The sequence below is a fragment of the Tupaia chinensis genome, unplaced genomic scaffold (assembly GCF_000334495.1).
Source record: "Tupaia chinensis unplaced genomic scaffold, TupChi_1.0 Scaffold144276_1, whole genome shotgun sequence".
Lineage (NCBI taxonomy): Eukaryota > Metazoa > Chordata > Mammalia > Scandentia > Tupaiidae > Tupaia > Tupaia belangeri.
This window is the reverse complement of record NW_006204133.1, coordinates 2,072,213-2,087,645: the sequence shown is the minus strand read 5'-3', so window position 1 is coordinate 2,087,645 and position 15,433 is coordinate 2,072,213. Positions and strand designations below refer to the sequence as shown.

At 37.0% G+C, this 15,433-nt stretch overlaps 1 protein-coding gene across 3 annotated transcripts in view; it reads right to left on the bottom strand.

Annotated features, from left to right (window-relative positions):
* VWA3B (von Willebrand factor A domain containing 3B) overlaps nucleotides 1-15,433 on the bottom strand; it is a 288,347-nt gene that overhangs the window by 68,173 nt on the left and 204,741 nt on the right. For all 3 annotated transcript variants that reach the window (XM_027767524.1, XM_027767525.1, XM_027767526.1), the window contains 4 exons: nucleotides 14,407-14,564; nucleotides 11,255-11,374; nucleotides 5,052-5,139; nucleotides 4,805-4,961 (listed from right to left, as the gene is read on the bottom strand). In XM_027767524.1, coding sequence (XP_027623325.1) covers nucleotides 4,805-4,961; nucleotides 5,052-5,139; nucleotides 11,255-11,374; nucleotides 14,407-14,564 — 523 coding nt within the window. The remainder of the gene's footprint in view (nucleotides 1-4,804; nucleotides 4,962-5,051; nucleotides 5,140-11,254; nucleotides 11,375-14,406; nucleotides 14,565-15,433) is intronic.

Below are 15,433 nucleotides of genomic sequence, written 5' to 3'. Positions count from 1 at the left end.
TTCCCTCCATGAAATTGTAAGTTGTGCCTGGGAAGGAATGCTGGCTGTCCTGTTTGGCACTGCATTCTAGAGCCCAGCATGTGCACATAGGAGACATGTAATATTTGTTAAATATTTTTATAATGAAAGCCGACATTTATTGAGTGCCTGCTAAGCACCATCCATTATATGCATTACTTCTTTGAATACTGTAACAACTGCAGAGTGGGCATATTGTTATCCCTAGAGTATAAACACATTGCATACACATTCTGGTGAGCAAATTTGTGAATATCAGGCTGAGTTATCAATTTTACTTTTTCAGCATGTGAGCCAGTGAGGAAAAGACAGATTGAACATAGGATTTTATGTCTGCACATTACTTTCAGAGTTTTCAAAGCATTTGTGCACTCATATAACCAATGATTATCAACGAGTGTTACACAGAGTTCCTCTTAGGAGAAAGGCATTATTATATGCTGTCTGTGGGGACATAAACTAGTGGAAATGTAAAATGTATTTCGAGGATGATTTGGATTTATCTAGCAAAATTTTAAATGCACATACCCTTTGGGTTCACAATACCACCAGAAGGAATCTATCCCAAAGACTTCTGTATGTACCCCAAAATCTATACACAAGGAAATCCGTTACAGGGTTGATTGTAATAGGGGAAGGAAGGACACAATGTCAATATCCATTAATAAGCAGATGACTTTCAACTATGAGAATGAGACAGATCCTATCTACTCATGCGCAAAGGTCTCTAAAACATAATTTCCAAAAGATAAAAAATAGATCTACATAGTATTGCCTTATTTATGTTTATTAAAATTATGTATGTAAAAAATATATGTTACTATATATGTATATATATACATACACACATACATACATACACACATACATACATACACATAGGTGTGTGTGGAAAAGGATTGAAAGGAAATTCACCAAATTATTCAGTGTTTCCTTCATCAATAGGATTAGTTGTAAGGTAAATTTCCATATCTTCCTCTAAAGACTTCTATATGGTTTCAATCTCATATACTGAGAATGTGTTCACATATTACTTACAAAATAAAAATAAAGCAATTAATTAAAAATTAAATTCCTTTTATATTCACATCATTTTATCATTTGCTATTAGGTCTGTTTTTTCTTAACTCTTTTCTTTTTCAATATATAATTTTTTTTTTCCTTGGGAGAGGTTTTTGCTGTAGGGTACATGTGCTTGCCAGAAAGACAAAGAGAGACAGAAAGTGAGAAATCACCCCCCAGGGAGGATGGTCATGCCGCAATCCCTTCTCCTCCATTCTCCTCTCGGGATCTTGGGCACACACGCACACGCGCCCAGTGTGAGTTTTAAGCCACTGGGTCCGGGACACAAACTGTGGTCGACTACATGGGAGTCCAGCGACATAGCCATTACGCTAACTGCTGATCCCTTCAGTATATAATTAATATATGTTCAGAGTTAAAACTAACTACAGTAAAAACTAAAAAATATGCAAATAGAAAACAAGTATTTCCAACAATCTTATCACCCGGTTAAATTGAACATTTTGGTGAAAGAAAAAGGTGATGATGGAGAAATGCCATGTCTATATCATACATATATGAAAGGAAATTGCTAACTTACTATATATAGAGCTTTGTACTTTGATTTCTTTTTTCAGTTAGCATGATATTAGGGGATTTTGCCCATGTCATCACTTATTCTTCAGAAATGTGACATTCAATGAATGTGTAACATTTCATTATATAAATGAACCTACTATTTAGGTTGTTTTCAATTTTCTCTTTGTTTTATATATGCCATCAACAATTATTCTCTGCATATAATTGTCAGTATCTCTGATTATCTTCTTACATAGATTCCTTGTAAAATGTGGATTTACTGGGGTAAACACTGAAAGCTCTTAGGCTTCTGAATATATTGCACCAAGGCTGCAGTAACTTATATTCCCACTAGCAGTAAAAATATACAAATGTACATTTATATACTTTATTTATATATTAAAATATGAATGTCTATAAATACTACTATGCTATTAGTGTTTATTAATAGTTTTAAATTTTCCAATTTTATGAGGAAGGGGAGTCTAATTGATTTTCAAGTGGCATTTTTTTCTAAGTACACATACTTGGTTATCGGTAAAGTATTTCTGTATGTGGTTTTGTCTTGTTTTTTCTTTTGCCTTGAGATTTTTCCATTGGAGTATTTGCCATTTTCTTATTCCTTGATGGTATGGATACATGTGCGCATGTATATGTGTACTGAACACTGACTTATACACACACTCATTTACACACTAATTTATACAGACACATGCATATTGAAGATATTACTCCCATGACCCTTTGTTCATCATGTGTATTACAGATATTTTTCTGAGATCTGCCTTCATTTTTTTCTTCTTCTTTAATTTGCTATAGGGTGCATGCACTCACCGGAGGGAGGGAGGGAGGGAGGGAGGAAGAGAAAGTGAGAAAGCACTCCCCGCCCCCAGGAGAGGGATGGTCATGCTTCAATCCCTTTCTCATTCCCTTTCAGGATTCTGGACACACACACACACACATACACAGATATCTGGCATATTTTTCGAGCTGCTAGGTCTGAGATTTGAACTGCACAGTCTGCAATCTGTGATTTATCCACCTTAACCACCACACCACAGACTGGTCCTCCTTCATTTTATTAACATGTTTGTATGCAAAATACATTTTTATATACTCAGGCTATAAATCTTTCTGTTATGGTTTTTTCCGTTGATTTCATGTTTATGCTTCCCTACCGTACCATATTTGTTTTTTGAGAAGTTTACTTCTCAATGTATTTCAAATTATGGGAAGTTTAGAAGGAGGCATGATATGCCCATTATTTTCAGGGAGAGTTCACTAACTATATTTTGTTCCAAATAAAATTCAAGAATATTAATATAATAAATTCATGAAGAAGCAGTCACCAAAATCCCTAGAAGAAGTAAATCAGTGCTTAGTTTGTCCCTGCTACTGCTGGATGAAATAAGTTCAAGTGATAAGTTGTTACCTGACTAATCAAGATAGTTCACTGGAGGTGTAAATAGAATCTGCTAAGCACAAGGACTATGGCCAAGGACGGCAAGACTCAGCTTGAGGCAAAGTGTCCAGGGACCAGCCCATATCATATTGCACACACGACCTACAGAATAAAGGTCACTAGTCATGTCAAGCCATGATCCATGTCAACCTCCATGGGTTATAGTTTTTAAAATGTGACTAATAAAAAAATTCACCAATTCTGGGACCAGCATTTGGTGTAATGTCTATGTCGCTGGACTCATGTAGTCGACCACAGTTCGAGTCCTGGGCCTGGTGGCTTAAAACTCATGTCGGGCGTATGTGCATGTGTGCCCAAGACCCTGAGAGGAGAATGGAGGAGAAGGGATTACAGCATGGCCATCCCCCCTGGGGGGGTGATTTCTCACTTTCTGTCTATCTCTCTCTGTCTTTCTGGTGAGCATACCTACCCTATAGCAAAAACCTTTCCAAAGCAAGCAAGCAAGCAAGCAAGCAAGCAAACAAACAAACAAAAAACCAATTCACTCACTACTTCCAAATACATCTAATCTTAGCTCTTTCAAGGCGAGTTAGATACATTTTTTTCTTTTCTTTTTTTCTTGTCTCCTGTTTTTTTCAACTTTTTATTATAGAAAATATCAAATACATAAAATACAGGAAAAATAGTAGAATGAGTCTTCCCTTTCCCTGTATTCTTAGTATCCAAATTTAATGATTATTAGCATGTGGCCAATCTATTTCATTTATTCCTCCCCTCCTGAAATACTCCCACTATCCAGATTTTGTTGAAATTAATCTCAAACATCTTTTCATGTCCTCTGTAAATATTTCAGTATGAAAAAGGATCCCTCCCCCAGCTTATTTATTTTTTCCATGAACAAGAGAAAGAGAGAACTCCCAACAGGGCTCTGACACCAGCCTTCAGGCAGCCCTGAATAAAGGGAAAGCATGGTGTACTCAGGGGATCTCTGCACTGACTCAGAAACCTTCCCCTGTAGGATTGCCTGACAGTATTTTATCACTATGTCACTGTCTAGCCCCACGTAAGGGATTTTTAAGGATATTGCTTCCATAGTGACTAGAAATCCTAATATGTTACTAAACCATTTGTTGCTGTTACATTTGCCAAAAAACACTAGGGTCTAATCTTTATGTTCTTATCTCTTTTGTGTTTCTCACCCTACTACCATTTGGCTGCTTCACTGAACTGTTCTTGCTAAAGTCAAGGACCTCCTTGTTGCCAAATCCTTGGCCTTTCTACCACACACTCGTACTAGAAGCTTTTTCCTCCTCTCAAGACATGATTATCCCTCTCTCATGGTTCTTTTGTTCTATTTCTTTCTTTCTCTCCATCTGTCTCTGACATTTTTCTTTGGAGGATTTTATAATGGAAAAGATGCCATTCAATTTATGAAGAGAAGGTAAGCAAAGGGGGTACATCATCTCTCACAAGTTCTCCCTGTATTTTGATAATGATGTTCACTCACGACTCTGACCTAGAGTTTTCAAACATTTCTACAGCTCCGTACTCCCTCCATCAGCAACAAGCCACAAATTGCCAACCCAACAATGGCCAGTTTCTTCTCAGTTTAAAAAAAGAATTCTTAAGAGCCTCTTTCCTTTTCTTTCACTGTCTTTACAAATATTTTTTTTCCTAAGGCTGAAATACATTTCTGTTATGATGGTATAAGAAATTGAAGTAGACTTTTAATTTGAGCAGAAGATGAAACATTCCTCCAGCAAGGACATCTAGATCTCTTACCTCATCAAAGACCTTGGAAACAACATGTTTGTCCAGAATAGGGACATAGGTTGAGTTGTGGGGCACTGCGGTCACTGACAAGGCATCCATGAGGGTGAGTTTCTTGGCAACTAAGCCATGGACCTTGAGCCAGTCTTCTGAAGATACATCTGAAGAACTAAGAACATAAGACTGTGGTGTTTAAAAACTCACAACTTGATAGGTCACAAACATGATAAAACCAACCTTGTAAAATTAATGCACTCACTCATGGTCATAAACTTGGCTTCCTTCTCGAGTTGATCTTTCTGATAATTTACTTTCCAGATACCCATTTGTCAGTAGAATGCTCATTCCTGTGAAAAGGGAAATGTCAGTTACTTATTTTTCTTATATACAGAGTTTATATCAAAACTCAAAAGAATCACTTTGTCTCACTTTAGTTATAACTTAAACTGAGAGCTAACGAATGGACCATATTTCAGAGAATATATCTGGATCTGTCAGAGTGGGTGCTCAGGAAATGCCCATTTGCAACTTACACTAAAGACCAAGGTACTATCATTGTGTTGCTCATCTCCCTCACCAATATCCATTGAGACCTCTCACCATAAAAGAATGAGACAAGTCACTCTTTCTTCAGATAACACATTGTTTTCAATGTTTGGTAAGAATGCTATTAATCAATTATAGTTCAAGGTTGACCAAATTAGACTCTCCAAAAATTATACAGAACTTTGAGCAATATTTTAGTTTCTGAAGTTTGTTTGTGATTCCTTATATCTATGTGAAAAATCAGAAAACGTTTTAATGTTCAGGGACACATGTGAGGGTGAACAGCCTGGAGTTGCAGCCCTCCTCTTCCAACCTTACCTCCCTGGCCCATAGCTAGTAAGGACGGGAGACATCTACATCTGAGGTGCTCTGCTCGTTTTGTATACCGCGCTTATGTGGCACATGGTTTTTATTTTTTGTCTTTTGTTTTCTCTTTCTTTTCTTTGTTTTCCTTTCTTCATTTTGTATTCTCTTATTCTTCTGCCTTACTTTGTCATGTTGATGCTCAGCTTCCACCCAGTGAGTGTATAGAGAGGTCTAGGTGCACAGTAGCCAAACCTCTGAATTTTGCTAGGCTCAGAGAAATCCTCAACCCCCACTAAACCAGTGGCAAAAGGGAGATATTACTCTTCATAAATCTGACCTCAGAATTCCTCCTGTGGGTATTGCACTGCAAAACACAGTAGAAGAGAGAAATTGGCACAGAAGTATCTCACATTAAAGGGAAATACACAAGCTCAAAGTTGCAGAAACCTCCAACAAATTAGCCAAAAGTGAATACATCATCAAATGACCAAACATCGGAGAAGAGCCTCTAGTATGAGAAAACTAAATGATATATCTCCAACAAGGGAAAACTAAGTGATATCTCTCCAACAAGGGAATGCAATAATTTATCTCCAATATAGAAAAATCAGAGGAAATTAGTGAAATTAAAAAAAGGAATTCAGAATATTTATGGCAACAAAACTCTATGAGATGGAAGAGAAAAAAAGCAATCAAATGTCAGGAGATTAGGAAGTCCTTTCATGACTTGAAGGAGGAGATAGACAATATAGATAAGAATCAAACAGAACTTCTGGAATTTAAGTCTGTAATGCAGGAGATCAAGACCTCCCTTGAAAGTATTAAAAGCAAATTAGATTATGCAGAAGAGTGAATTTCAGATGTAGAAGACAAAACCTCTGACCCGGGGGGAGGGGGGGAACACCAAAAATAAAAAGAAAAAATAACCCCCCAAAATGAAAATAATATACAGGAAATACTAGATACCATTAAAGAATCTAATAAGGGCATTGATAATCTGTTCCATGAAATCCTGAAAGAAAACTTTTCCAACCTAGAGAAACATTCAAACATCCAGACTCAAGAAATACAAAGTTCAAATAGATTTAACTCAAGAAGATCCACTCCATGGTACATCCCAGCCAGATTGGCCAAAATCACAGATAAAGAAAATGGCAAGAGAGAAGTGCGAAGTTACTCACGAAGGTTATACCATTAGGCTAACATCAGACCTCTCAGCAGAAACAATGCAAGCAAGGAAAGAATGGAAAAATATACTCAAAGTGTTAAGTGAAAAACAGTTCCAGCCAAGAATACTATCCCTGCCAAAATTATCATTCAAATGGGGAGAAAAGATAAAAACATTCTCAGATAAACAAAACCTGAAAGAATTTACCAACATCAGACCAGTTCTTCAAGAAGTATCAAAGGGAGTGCAATACCAGGAAAACTAAAGAGAGACTGACATACAGATGAGAATAAAAAACAACCAAGAGAATCCAACATAAATGAATGAAACCTCCATGTTAGATAGACATTTTTTTCAGTATTTTTGGTGCAAATGACTAGTCATGTATTCACTTTTCTTGGGGAATCTAAATTTGACTTCTTAATATTAAAGATTCTATCACCAATTATGCTGCTTTTATACACTACAAAAATTATTGTAAATCAAATGAAAAAATAAATGTATTTTTGCCAATGTTAAATTCTTTGCATGTTGAAGAAAAGAAATACTTTGGAATTACTTTTAGAAAAATCAAGTTTCAAGTTAAATCTGTTACTTTTCTTTTTAAAATATATTTACTTTTCACTTCTAAAAAGAAAAAATAGAAGTTCTGAGTACTGCCGCAATTAAAAAATAATAATAAAAGAGGGGCTGGCAGGTGGCATGGTGGCTGAGGGCGTTGGACTCCCACACGGCTGACCACGGCTTGAGTGCCAGACCTGGAGGCTTGCTTTCTCCCTTTCCTTTTCTCTTTCTCTCTCTCTCTCCCCTGGTCAAATCCTTCTCTCTGGTCAAATTAAAATAAGGAAAGAAAGAAAGAATTCTAAATCGGATTAGTCTGAGAAGTATTTTATGTTGGGTAAAGTATTTTTATAAAGAAAATGAGAAATGGTGATTCTTTAAAAAATAATTGGGATAATAATAATAATGATTGGTAAAAATAATGAAAAGCTATTGGATGATGAAATGGGGATTTTAATGTCTCCGTATTGACTGATATACATGGTAATACACTGTAAAGTTATACATGATTGACTATAATATAAACAAGATTATAATGATAATAAATGAATAAATAAATAAATAAATAAATAAATAAATCTTTAAAAATTTTTTAAAAAAGGAAAGACTAGACTTTCTAGTGTGCTGAAATTACATAGGAAATGCTGACATATATGAAATGGTGTTTAGCTCTGTGTATACAAATTTGTGTCAATGGGTGTTCCAAAATTGTATGAGAGTCTTAAATATCAGTTATGTATTGGTGTTATTAGTCATACTTGTAATGCTAAGTAGTTCTAATGTATTTTGTCACAGAAATTACCAAATCTGTCAATTTTGGGTTATGGTAAAAGAAGATCTCGAACCATGGCTATTTTAAGTTTTGTTGTCCATAGTTAATTGCTTTATTCTGATGCTGCTTCTAAAACATTTTGTAATAGGCTATAAATAAAAAAATCTCTCTTTAAGAAAATTAATGAAAAAGACTTTGATAAGTACTCTTGAATATAGGTTTTTGATAACTTTGAGATCATATTTCTGAACTTCCAGGATTTAAATGAAAAGATCAGACCACAGTAACAGTGCAGACTCAGCAGAAGAGAGATTAATTACTCACTTTTGGTCATAAACTTGGCTTCCTTGAGAATGAACTGGTGAAATAGAATTAATGACATTTGACTAGATTTTAGCTCTGTTCAAATTTGTTTTTTGAGTTTTTAGTATCTACCTACTGTTTGGACAGAATTCTAACCTGTTTCCTAGCTGTAAGTCTTAAGCAATTTTTCTCAATTTTTAAAAAATTTTGATTCATTAAAGCTAAAACATCTTTTCTTGAAATTAAAAAAATAACAACAATAACAAACTAAAGACAGTGCAGGAGAAGAGTGGGCAGTGGGGAGGGAGGGAAGAAATCAAGGGGGAAAAGAAAGCAAGACATTTAACGGACACAGAAATGGAAAATTGTCTGCTGATAATAATGTGTATGATAATATCTTTGACTGGACCAATATGCAGTGTATTCAAGGTGGCAAAATTCATTTTGTGTGCTGTAAAGATGTACAGTAATTAAATGTAAAAAAAAAGAGATGGAGAAGAAAAATAAAAACGATAAAACCATGTTAGGTTCTGTTTGTTTGTACATTATTTTCAAACTAATATTTGGGGTTTAAAATGTATATCCTCATGTAAACTTAGGTTTATAAATAGAAAGGAATTTCACCTCACTGAATGAGCAGTACCAAAAAGGAGGGGTGTTTGGGTGTGAGTTAGTGAAATGCCTGAGAAATCATGTCCTGGCCAGTGCATCAGCTCGGCAGTAAGGCCATGGTCCATGATGCTGAGGTCTCATCCCAAGGTCTGCGTATGCTGGGGGCATGTGTGGCTGTGACCTGTGGCCGCAGAGACCTGGGGTGCACTTTGGCATGAAGACCCTGTTGGGAATTTCCCTCTCTGTCTTCCTCTCTCATAGAAGAAATAAATAAATTTTAAAAAATCATATCCTAAGCATCACATGATAAGCCCTTTAAGGATTGTGCATGTAGCAGACTTAGAAAATATGACAGGTTAACGGACTGAAGAAAATAGGATTTGACTAAGCTACGCCTGGGTAACAGGTGAACACTTGTCACTCAGGTGCCTCCCACCATGTAGGAGATTGTGTGTATGTGTGTTTGGGATGTATTATGTTCTTTATCAAGAACCAGGACTGAAGTCAGGAGATAATATCATTGTACTAGATCAGAAAGACCATGCTGTTTTCATTCAACGAGGAGAACTTTTCATGTGTATGGACTTACAGTTGGCTTTTTTAAAGTTTCTTTCTTTCTTTTATGTGGTTTCCAAAAGCCAAGTTCCACTCTTGACAACTGAACCAATCATTACCTCTCATCCAGGTCAGATTGTCAAGCATGGAGATATCAAGTGTGTGTTAAATGAAGGCATGTCAATTTATCGTAGACCATATGGAAAGGGTCGTCTCATCATTGAATGTAACGTAAACTTAAGGACGATGAACATCATGTCCTGAGGTGGTGTTCAGAGTCAAATCTCTCAAAGAGACCAGTAAATGACACTTGCTGCTGGCATTTTATATGCTGTAGTGACTGAATGAAGGACAGTAATCATAATATGCTCACTACTTGCTATTGTTTTTAACATTCACCTGAAGTAGTGTTTTAAAAGTTAAATGAAGAATAAATGCAAATATAAAAACTCTGATTTTGGCCTGTATGTATGATGACGTCAGTGTGCAAGGTAGGTTTTATTTTTTTTAAGAGAGTTTTTTTTTTTTTTTTTTTTTTTTTTTTTTTTGCTATAAGGCACATGTGGTCGCTGAAGAGACAGAGATAGAAAGTGAGAAATCACCACCCAGGGAGGATGGCCACAGTGCAATCCCCTCTCCTCCAGTCTCCTCTCAGGATCTGGGGCATGCATGCACATGTGCCCAACCTGAGTTTCAAGCTGCCATGTTTGATACTCGAACCACGGTCTACTACATGGGAGTCCAGTAATGTAACCATTATACCATCTGCTGGTCCAGCAAGGTACAGTTTTAATAGCCATAAAAACTACAAAGTTCCCTTAACATTTGTCAGGCCATTCCTTGTCATTGATTACAGCTATGTACATGGATGAGCTTAAACTAAAATACTAGATATACGTATCAACTTCAGCATATGACCCTTCATTGTTAAGCTATGAAATTAAAATTCTGCATTTAACTGGCAAAGTATTATTTTAAGATTAATAACTTTATAGACAGTAATAAATATTGAGTGGACAAGTCATGCTTTCCTCACATTTAGCCCCTAAAGGCTGACAATCTGGACCACAAAGGGACTTTTCAGATAGTGCCACCAATGAATGAAGGGAAAAGAATAAACTAACTATAAGGTACTAGAGTTTCAAATGTGAACCACAGAGTGGAAGCAGGTATTACCACTAGCTCCATAGTTATCTAAGTCATGTGTGTATTAAACAATTTAGCACGATAAGTGTAGGTCTAGCCTTAAGAAAATCCAGTTCACCTGGCCAGCAGGCGTGGTAGTCGAGGGCACTGGGCTCCCACATGGCTGACTGTGGTTCGAGTCTCAGACATGGCAGTTTGCTTTCTCACTTTCCCTCTCTCTCTCTCACTCTGTCCTTCTCTGGTCAAATTAAATAAATAAATAAAGTTAAATGAAATAATTCTTAAGAAAAGAAAGAAAGAAAAGAAGGAAGGAAGAAAGAAAGAAAATCCAGTTCACTAAGAAAGGATTCCTTTGTGTAGGCAGATATTTGGGGTCCATTTGAAATTTATGTTTCCCCCACATCCATGTATATCCAGCTCTTCCAAGAATAAATACACTGGGCAAAGGAAGGTGACAGGGGCTTCCTGGGATAGAGACCCTCTTCTGGCTTGCCTTTGTCACTTGGAGCAATGATCCAGCTGCTGGAATTAGAGGGGCTCTCCTTCCTTTCACTGCAAGCTGAGCTCTTGAGGGTGGACATCTGGCTTCTGAGCAGGCTGGTTTTGGTCGACTCTGTTGGTATCACAGGAAGAGGTATTAAAGGGATTCTTAATAGAAGGAGATACTTCATTAGATACAAATATTTCAGTGGATCCTTAAAAAAAGAATGCAACTTCAGCTTCCCAATCCTTACAGAATAGTTCTGCTACAAATTAAGTGCTATGATAATGTCTGGCTCCCTTTATCTGAATTCATCCATACTGAAAAAGCTCCTGAAAAATCTCCAGATCCAAATGAATCCATGATAATTTTACCAAACACTTAAGAATTACATCAGGGGCCAGCAGGTGGCATAGTGGTTAAGGCACTGGACTCTCACTGTGGTCGACTGGAGTTCCAGTCCTGGACCTGGTGGCTTGAAACACACTAGGTAAGTGAGCATATGTGCCTCCAAGAAGAGAATGGAGGATATGGTGTGGCCATCCCCCCCCCGCCTGGGGGATGACTTCTCACATTCTGTCTCTCTGTCTCTCCAGTGAGTGCATGCACCCTATAGCAAAAATCTCTGTCAAAAAAAAAAATAAAAGAATTACAATTACAATTTCTTCCAGAAATAGAGGAGAAGTGATAACTTTACAACTCATTTGATATGGACACTATTACCTTGACAACTGACTGGAAGACAGAAAAAGAAAGAAAACTACAAACCAATAGCTTTTTATAAACTCTGATATAAAAATCCTCCATAAAATATAGGCAAACTGAATCAAGCAATGCATTAATAGACTTATACCCTCATACCTAAAAGGAAATGTTCCATGATATATAAGGCTGCTTCAACATTTGAAAATCAGTCAATGTAATCTACCATACCAGTAAACCAAAGAAGAAAAATGAAATATCAATTGATGCAGAAAAAGCATTTGGCAACATCCAGCACCCATTCATGATAAAGACGTTCAGAAAGCTAGGAATATGGATAGCATCCTTAGGTTGATAAAGAATATGTGCAAAAACCTATAGCTACAATCAAACTTAAAAATGAAAGACTATGCCAGCCTTGTGCCCTGTGGTTAAGGGAGTCAGATCCCACATGACCAATTGTGGTTCAAGTCCTAGCCCCAGTGGTTTGAGTGACACACTGGGCAAACGTGTGTGCATATCTATAATTCAAACAGAGTGGAGAAATAGAGGAGAAGGGGTTGTGACATGACCATGTCCCATCAGGGGTTGCTCTCTCTCTCTCTCTCTCCTCTCCTCTCCTCTCCTCTCCTCTTCTCTCTCTCTCTCTCTGTCTCTCTAGTTCTTTGTCTCCTCTGGTGAGCACATATGCCCTCTGGCAACTTAAAAAATAATAAATAAGAGCAAAACACTGTTTTCTTGGGTCAGCTGGTGGTGTGGTAGTGAAGATGGCTGTATTTCACATGGTTGACTGTGCAGTTTGAATCCTGGACCTGGCAGCTTGAAAAACATGCTGGGTGTGTATGTGGGGGCATGCCCAAAATTCTGAGAGGAGAATGGAGAGAGGACTGTGGCATGGCACCCTGGGGAGTGAATTCTCCCTCTCTCTGTTTCTTTCTGTAATTTGCCCTAAAGCAAATTAAGAAATAAAAAGTGTTTTTTTTCCCCCTAAGACTTAGAAAAAGGCAAGTATGTCTACTGTCAGCATCCATATCCAACATAGTACTAAAAGGTCTAGCCACTGTAACAAGGCAAGAACAAATAAAGCCAGAATGATTAGAAAGGAAAAAATAAAACTGTCCTTCCATTTGTAGATAGCATACAGTATGTGTGAAAATGGCAAAGAATCTATCAAAAATAGAACTCTTTTTTTTTTTTGGAGAGGTTTTTGCTAGAGGATGTGTGTGCTTGCCAGAAAGACAGACAGAAAGCAAGAAGTCACCCCCCAGGGGGGATGGCTATGCCACAATCCCTTCTCCTCCATTCTTCTCTCAGGATCTTGGGCACGCACACACATGTGCCAGTGTGAGTTTAAGCCACCAGTTCTGGGACTCAAATCGCAGTCGACTACATGGGAGTCCAGTGACATAGCCATTATGCCAACTTCTGGTCCCCAAAAATAGAACTCTTATTAAGTGAATTAAGCAAAGTCACCAGTTACAGGATCAATACACTAAATTAATTTTAAGATACTAACAATGAACATACAAAATCCTATATTAAAATTATTTATAGTTGCTCCAAATAAAATGAAATAATTAGGCATACACTTAACAAAACATTCAAAGGGTCTGCATGTTGAAAATTGCAAAATACTGCTATAAAGCATCAGGTAAGACCTAAATAAATGTAAAGCATATAATATGCATGGATTGGACTAGTTTTCCTCAAATTGATCTGTAGTTTTAATCCAAATCCTAAAAAGAATCCCAGAAAATTAAACATATCTGATCATAAACTAAAATGCATTCTAAAATCTCCATGAAATTATGCTAAGTGAAAAAAGCCAGTCTCAAAAGGTTACATACTATATGACTTCATTTATTGGGTCATTGGAAAAGTCATGACATATTTTTTCATAGAAAAACATAAAAAAACATGACTTTTCCAACAACCCAATATATAACTTTGAAATTACTACATTTTAGAAACAGGGAACCTAGACGTTGCTAAGGGTTAGGGGAAGGTGTACAAGGCATGTGATGCGGTTATAATAGTACAATATGAAAGACCCATGAGGTGATGAAACTTTTCTGTACCTTGACTTTGGTGGTGAAAACACAAACGTACACATGTGATATAACTGTATAGACCTAAATATAGACAGACTCCCTCTCTCTTTCACACACACACACACACACACACACACACACGTAAAACTGATGCACTGAATAAAACATGTATCAATGTCAAAAACCTGGTTCTAATGTTGTACTGTTATTTTGTAAGATGTTAGTATTGAGATAAATGGGGTAAAGGGTAAGTGTATGGGATCGAGTAAATACTCAGTTATCTTAGTAAAACTTTCCATTAAAAATCCAATAAGTTGAGGGCTTTTAAGAAAATACTATGTGGGTGTAGTTTTACTCTACTCGTATTGAAGGAAAACCAGTAAGCAGTCAAGCTATTTTGTTCACTGATACCTGCATGGAGGACTTTCTTTTTCGGAATCTTTTGATTTGAAAGGCCCCATGGTACTTTCAACATAGTAAGAGAGGAGGTTTGCGTTGATTCACCATCAGATTGAGGTTGTGAACATTTTTCTGGAGTTGAAACCATAGAATAGATTTCCTTTTGATGCCTGTTTTGATTTAGATAAAAAGTAGACCAAAAAAAAAAAAAAGAAAAAGAACATTTTCATCAAAAAGACCAGTGAATCAACACATTTATGTTAAACACTACAAACTCAAAGCACTGAGCCTCCCATTTGGGTTAATGTAACCATCATTTATCCTGCCCCAGGCAGAAGAGGGGACAGGGCCCAGCCTGCAGTTAGAAGACCTGGCTCACATCACAGGTCTGTTCCTTCCTAGCTGCATGACCTCACTGAAGTCACTCAATCCTCTCTAAACTTCTCTACTTTACTCATCTATAAACTGTGGGGAACTTCAGAAGGGGGCTGACATGAGTATTAATATGCAGGAGAGCACCTGGTTGTAAACATGTAAGCATTACAGAAACTCATTTCTCTAACCAAAGTGTCAACCAACAAGCTCTTCTGAAAGCTAACAAAGGTAAATTCCTGGCCTAGAGCTCCCATGTCATCACTATATTGTAGCAAATCATTCTGGAAAAGATCTGGGGCCTGGAGGGATCCAGAAATATTTGAGTGTTTCCTTATACACTATCTTTTCTGAAGTTCTCAACAAAGCAGCCATAGAAAGTTTCAAGAACAGTCTCCTGCTCCAAAATTGTACAAGAGAGCCCTTCTCTCCTCACCAGCTCTCTCACACCCAAGTTCTATAATCCTTTGTGTGATTGTATCCACACTGGGCATTCCATGGAAGAAAGGACCAAACTTACATTCATTTGTGCATCCAAGCATGCCTGGTTTGTACTCAATAAGTGTTTGAAAAAGATTAGGGGCTATGGCATTGTTCTCACTTGGTGGAAAATTAGAAAGAGGCAGTTGGTTAAAACTGTAGCTAAGTGGGAGAATTAATTTTCCCT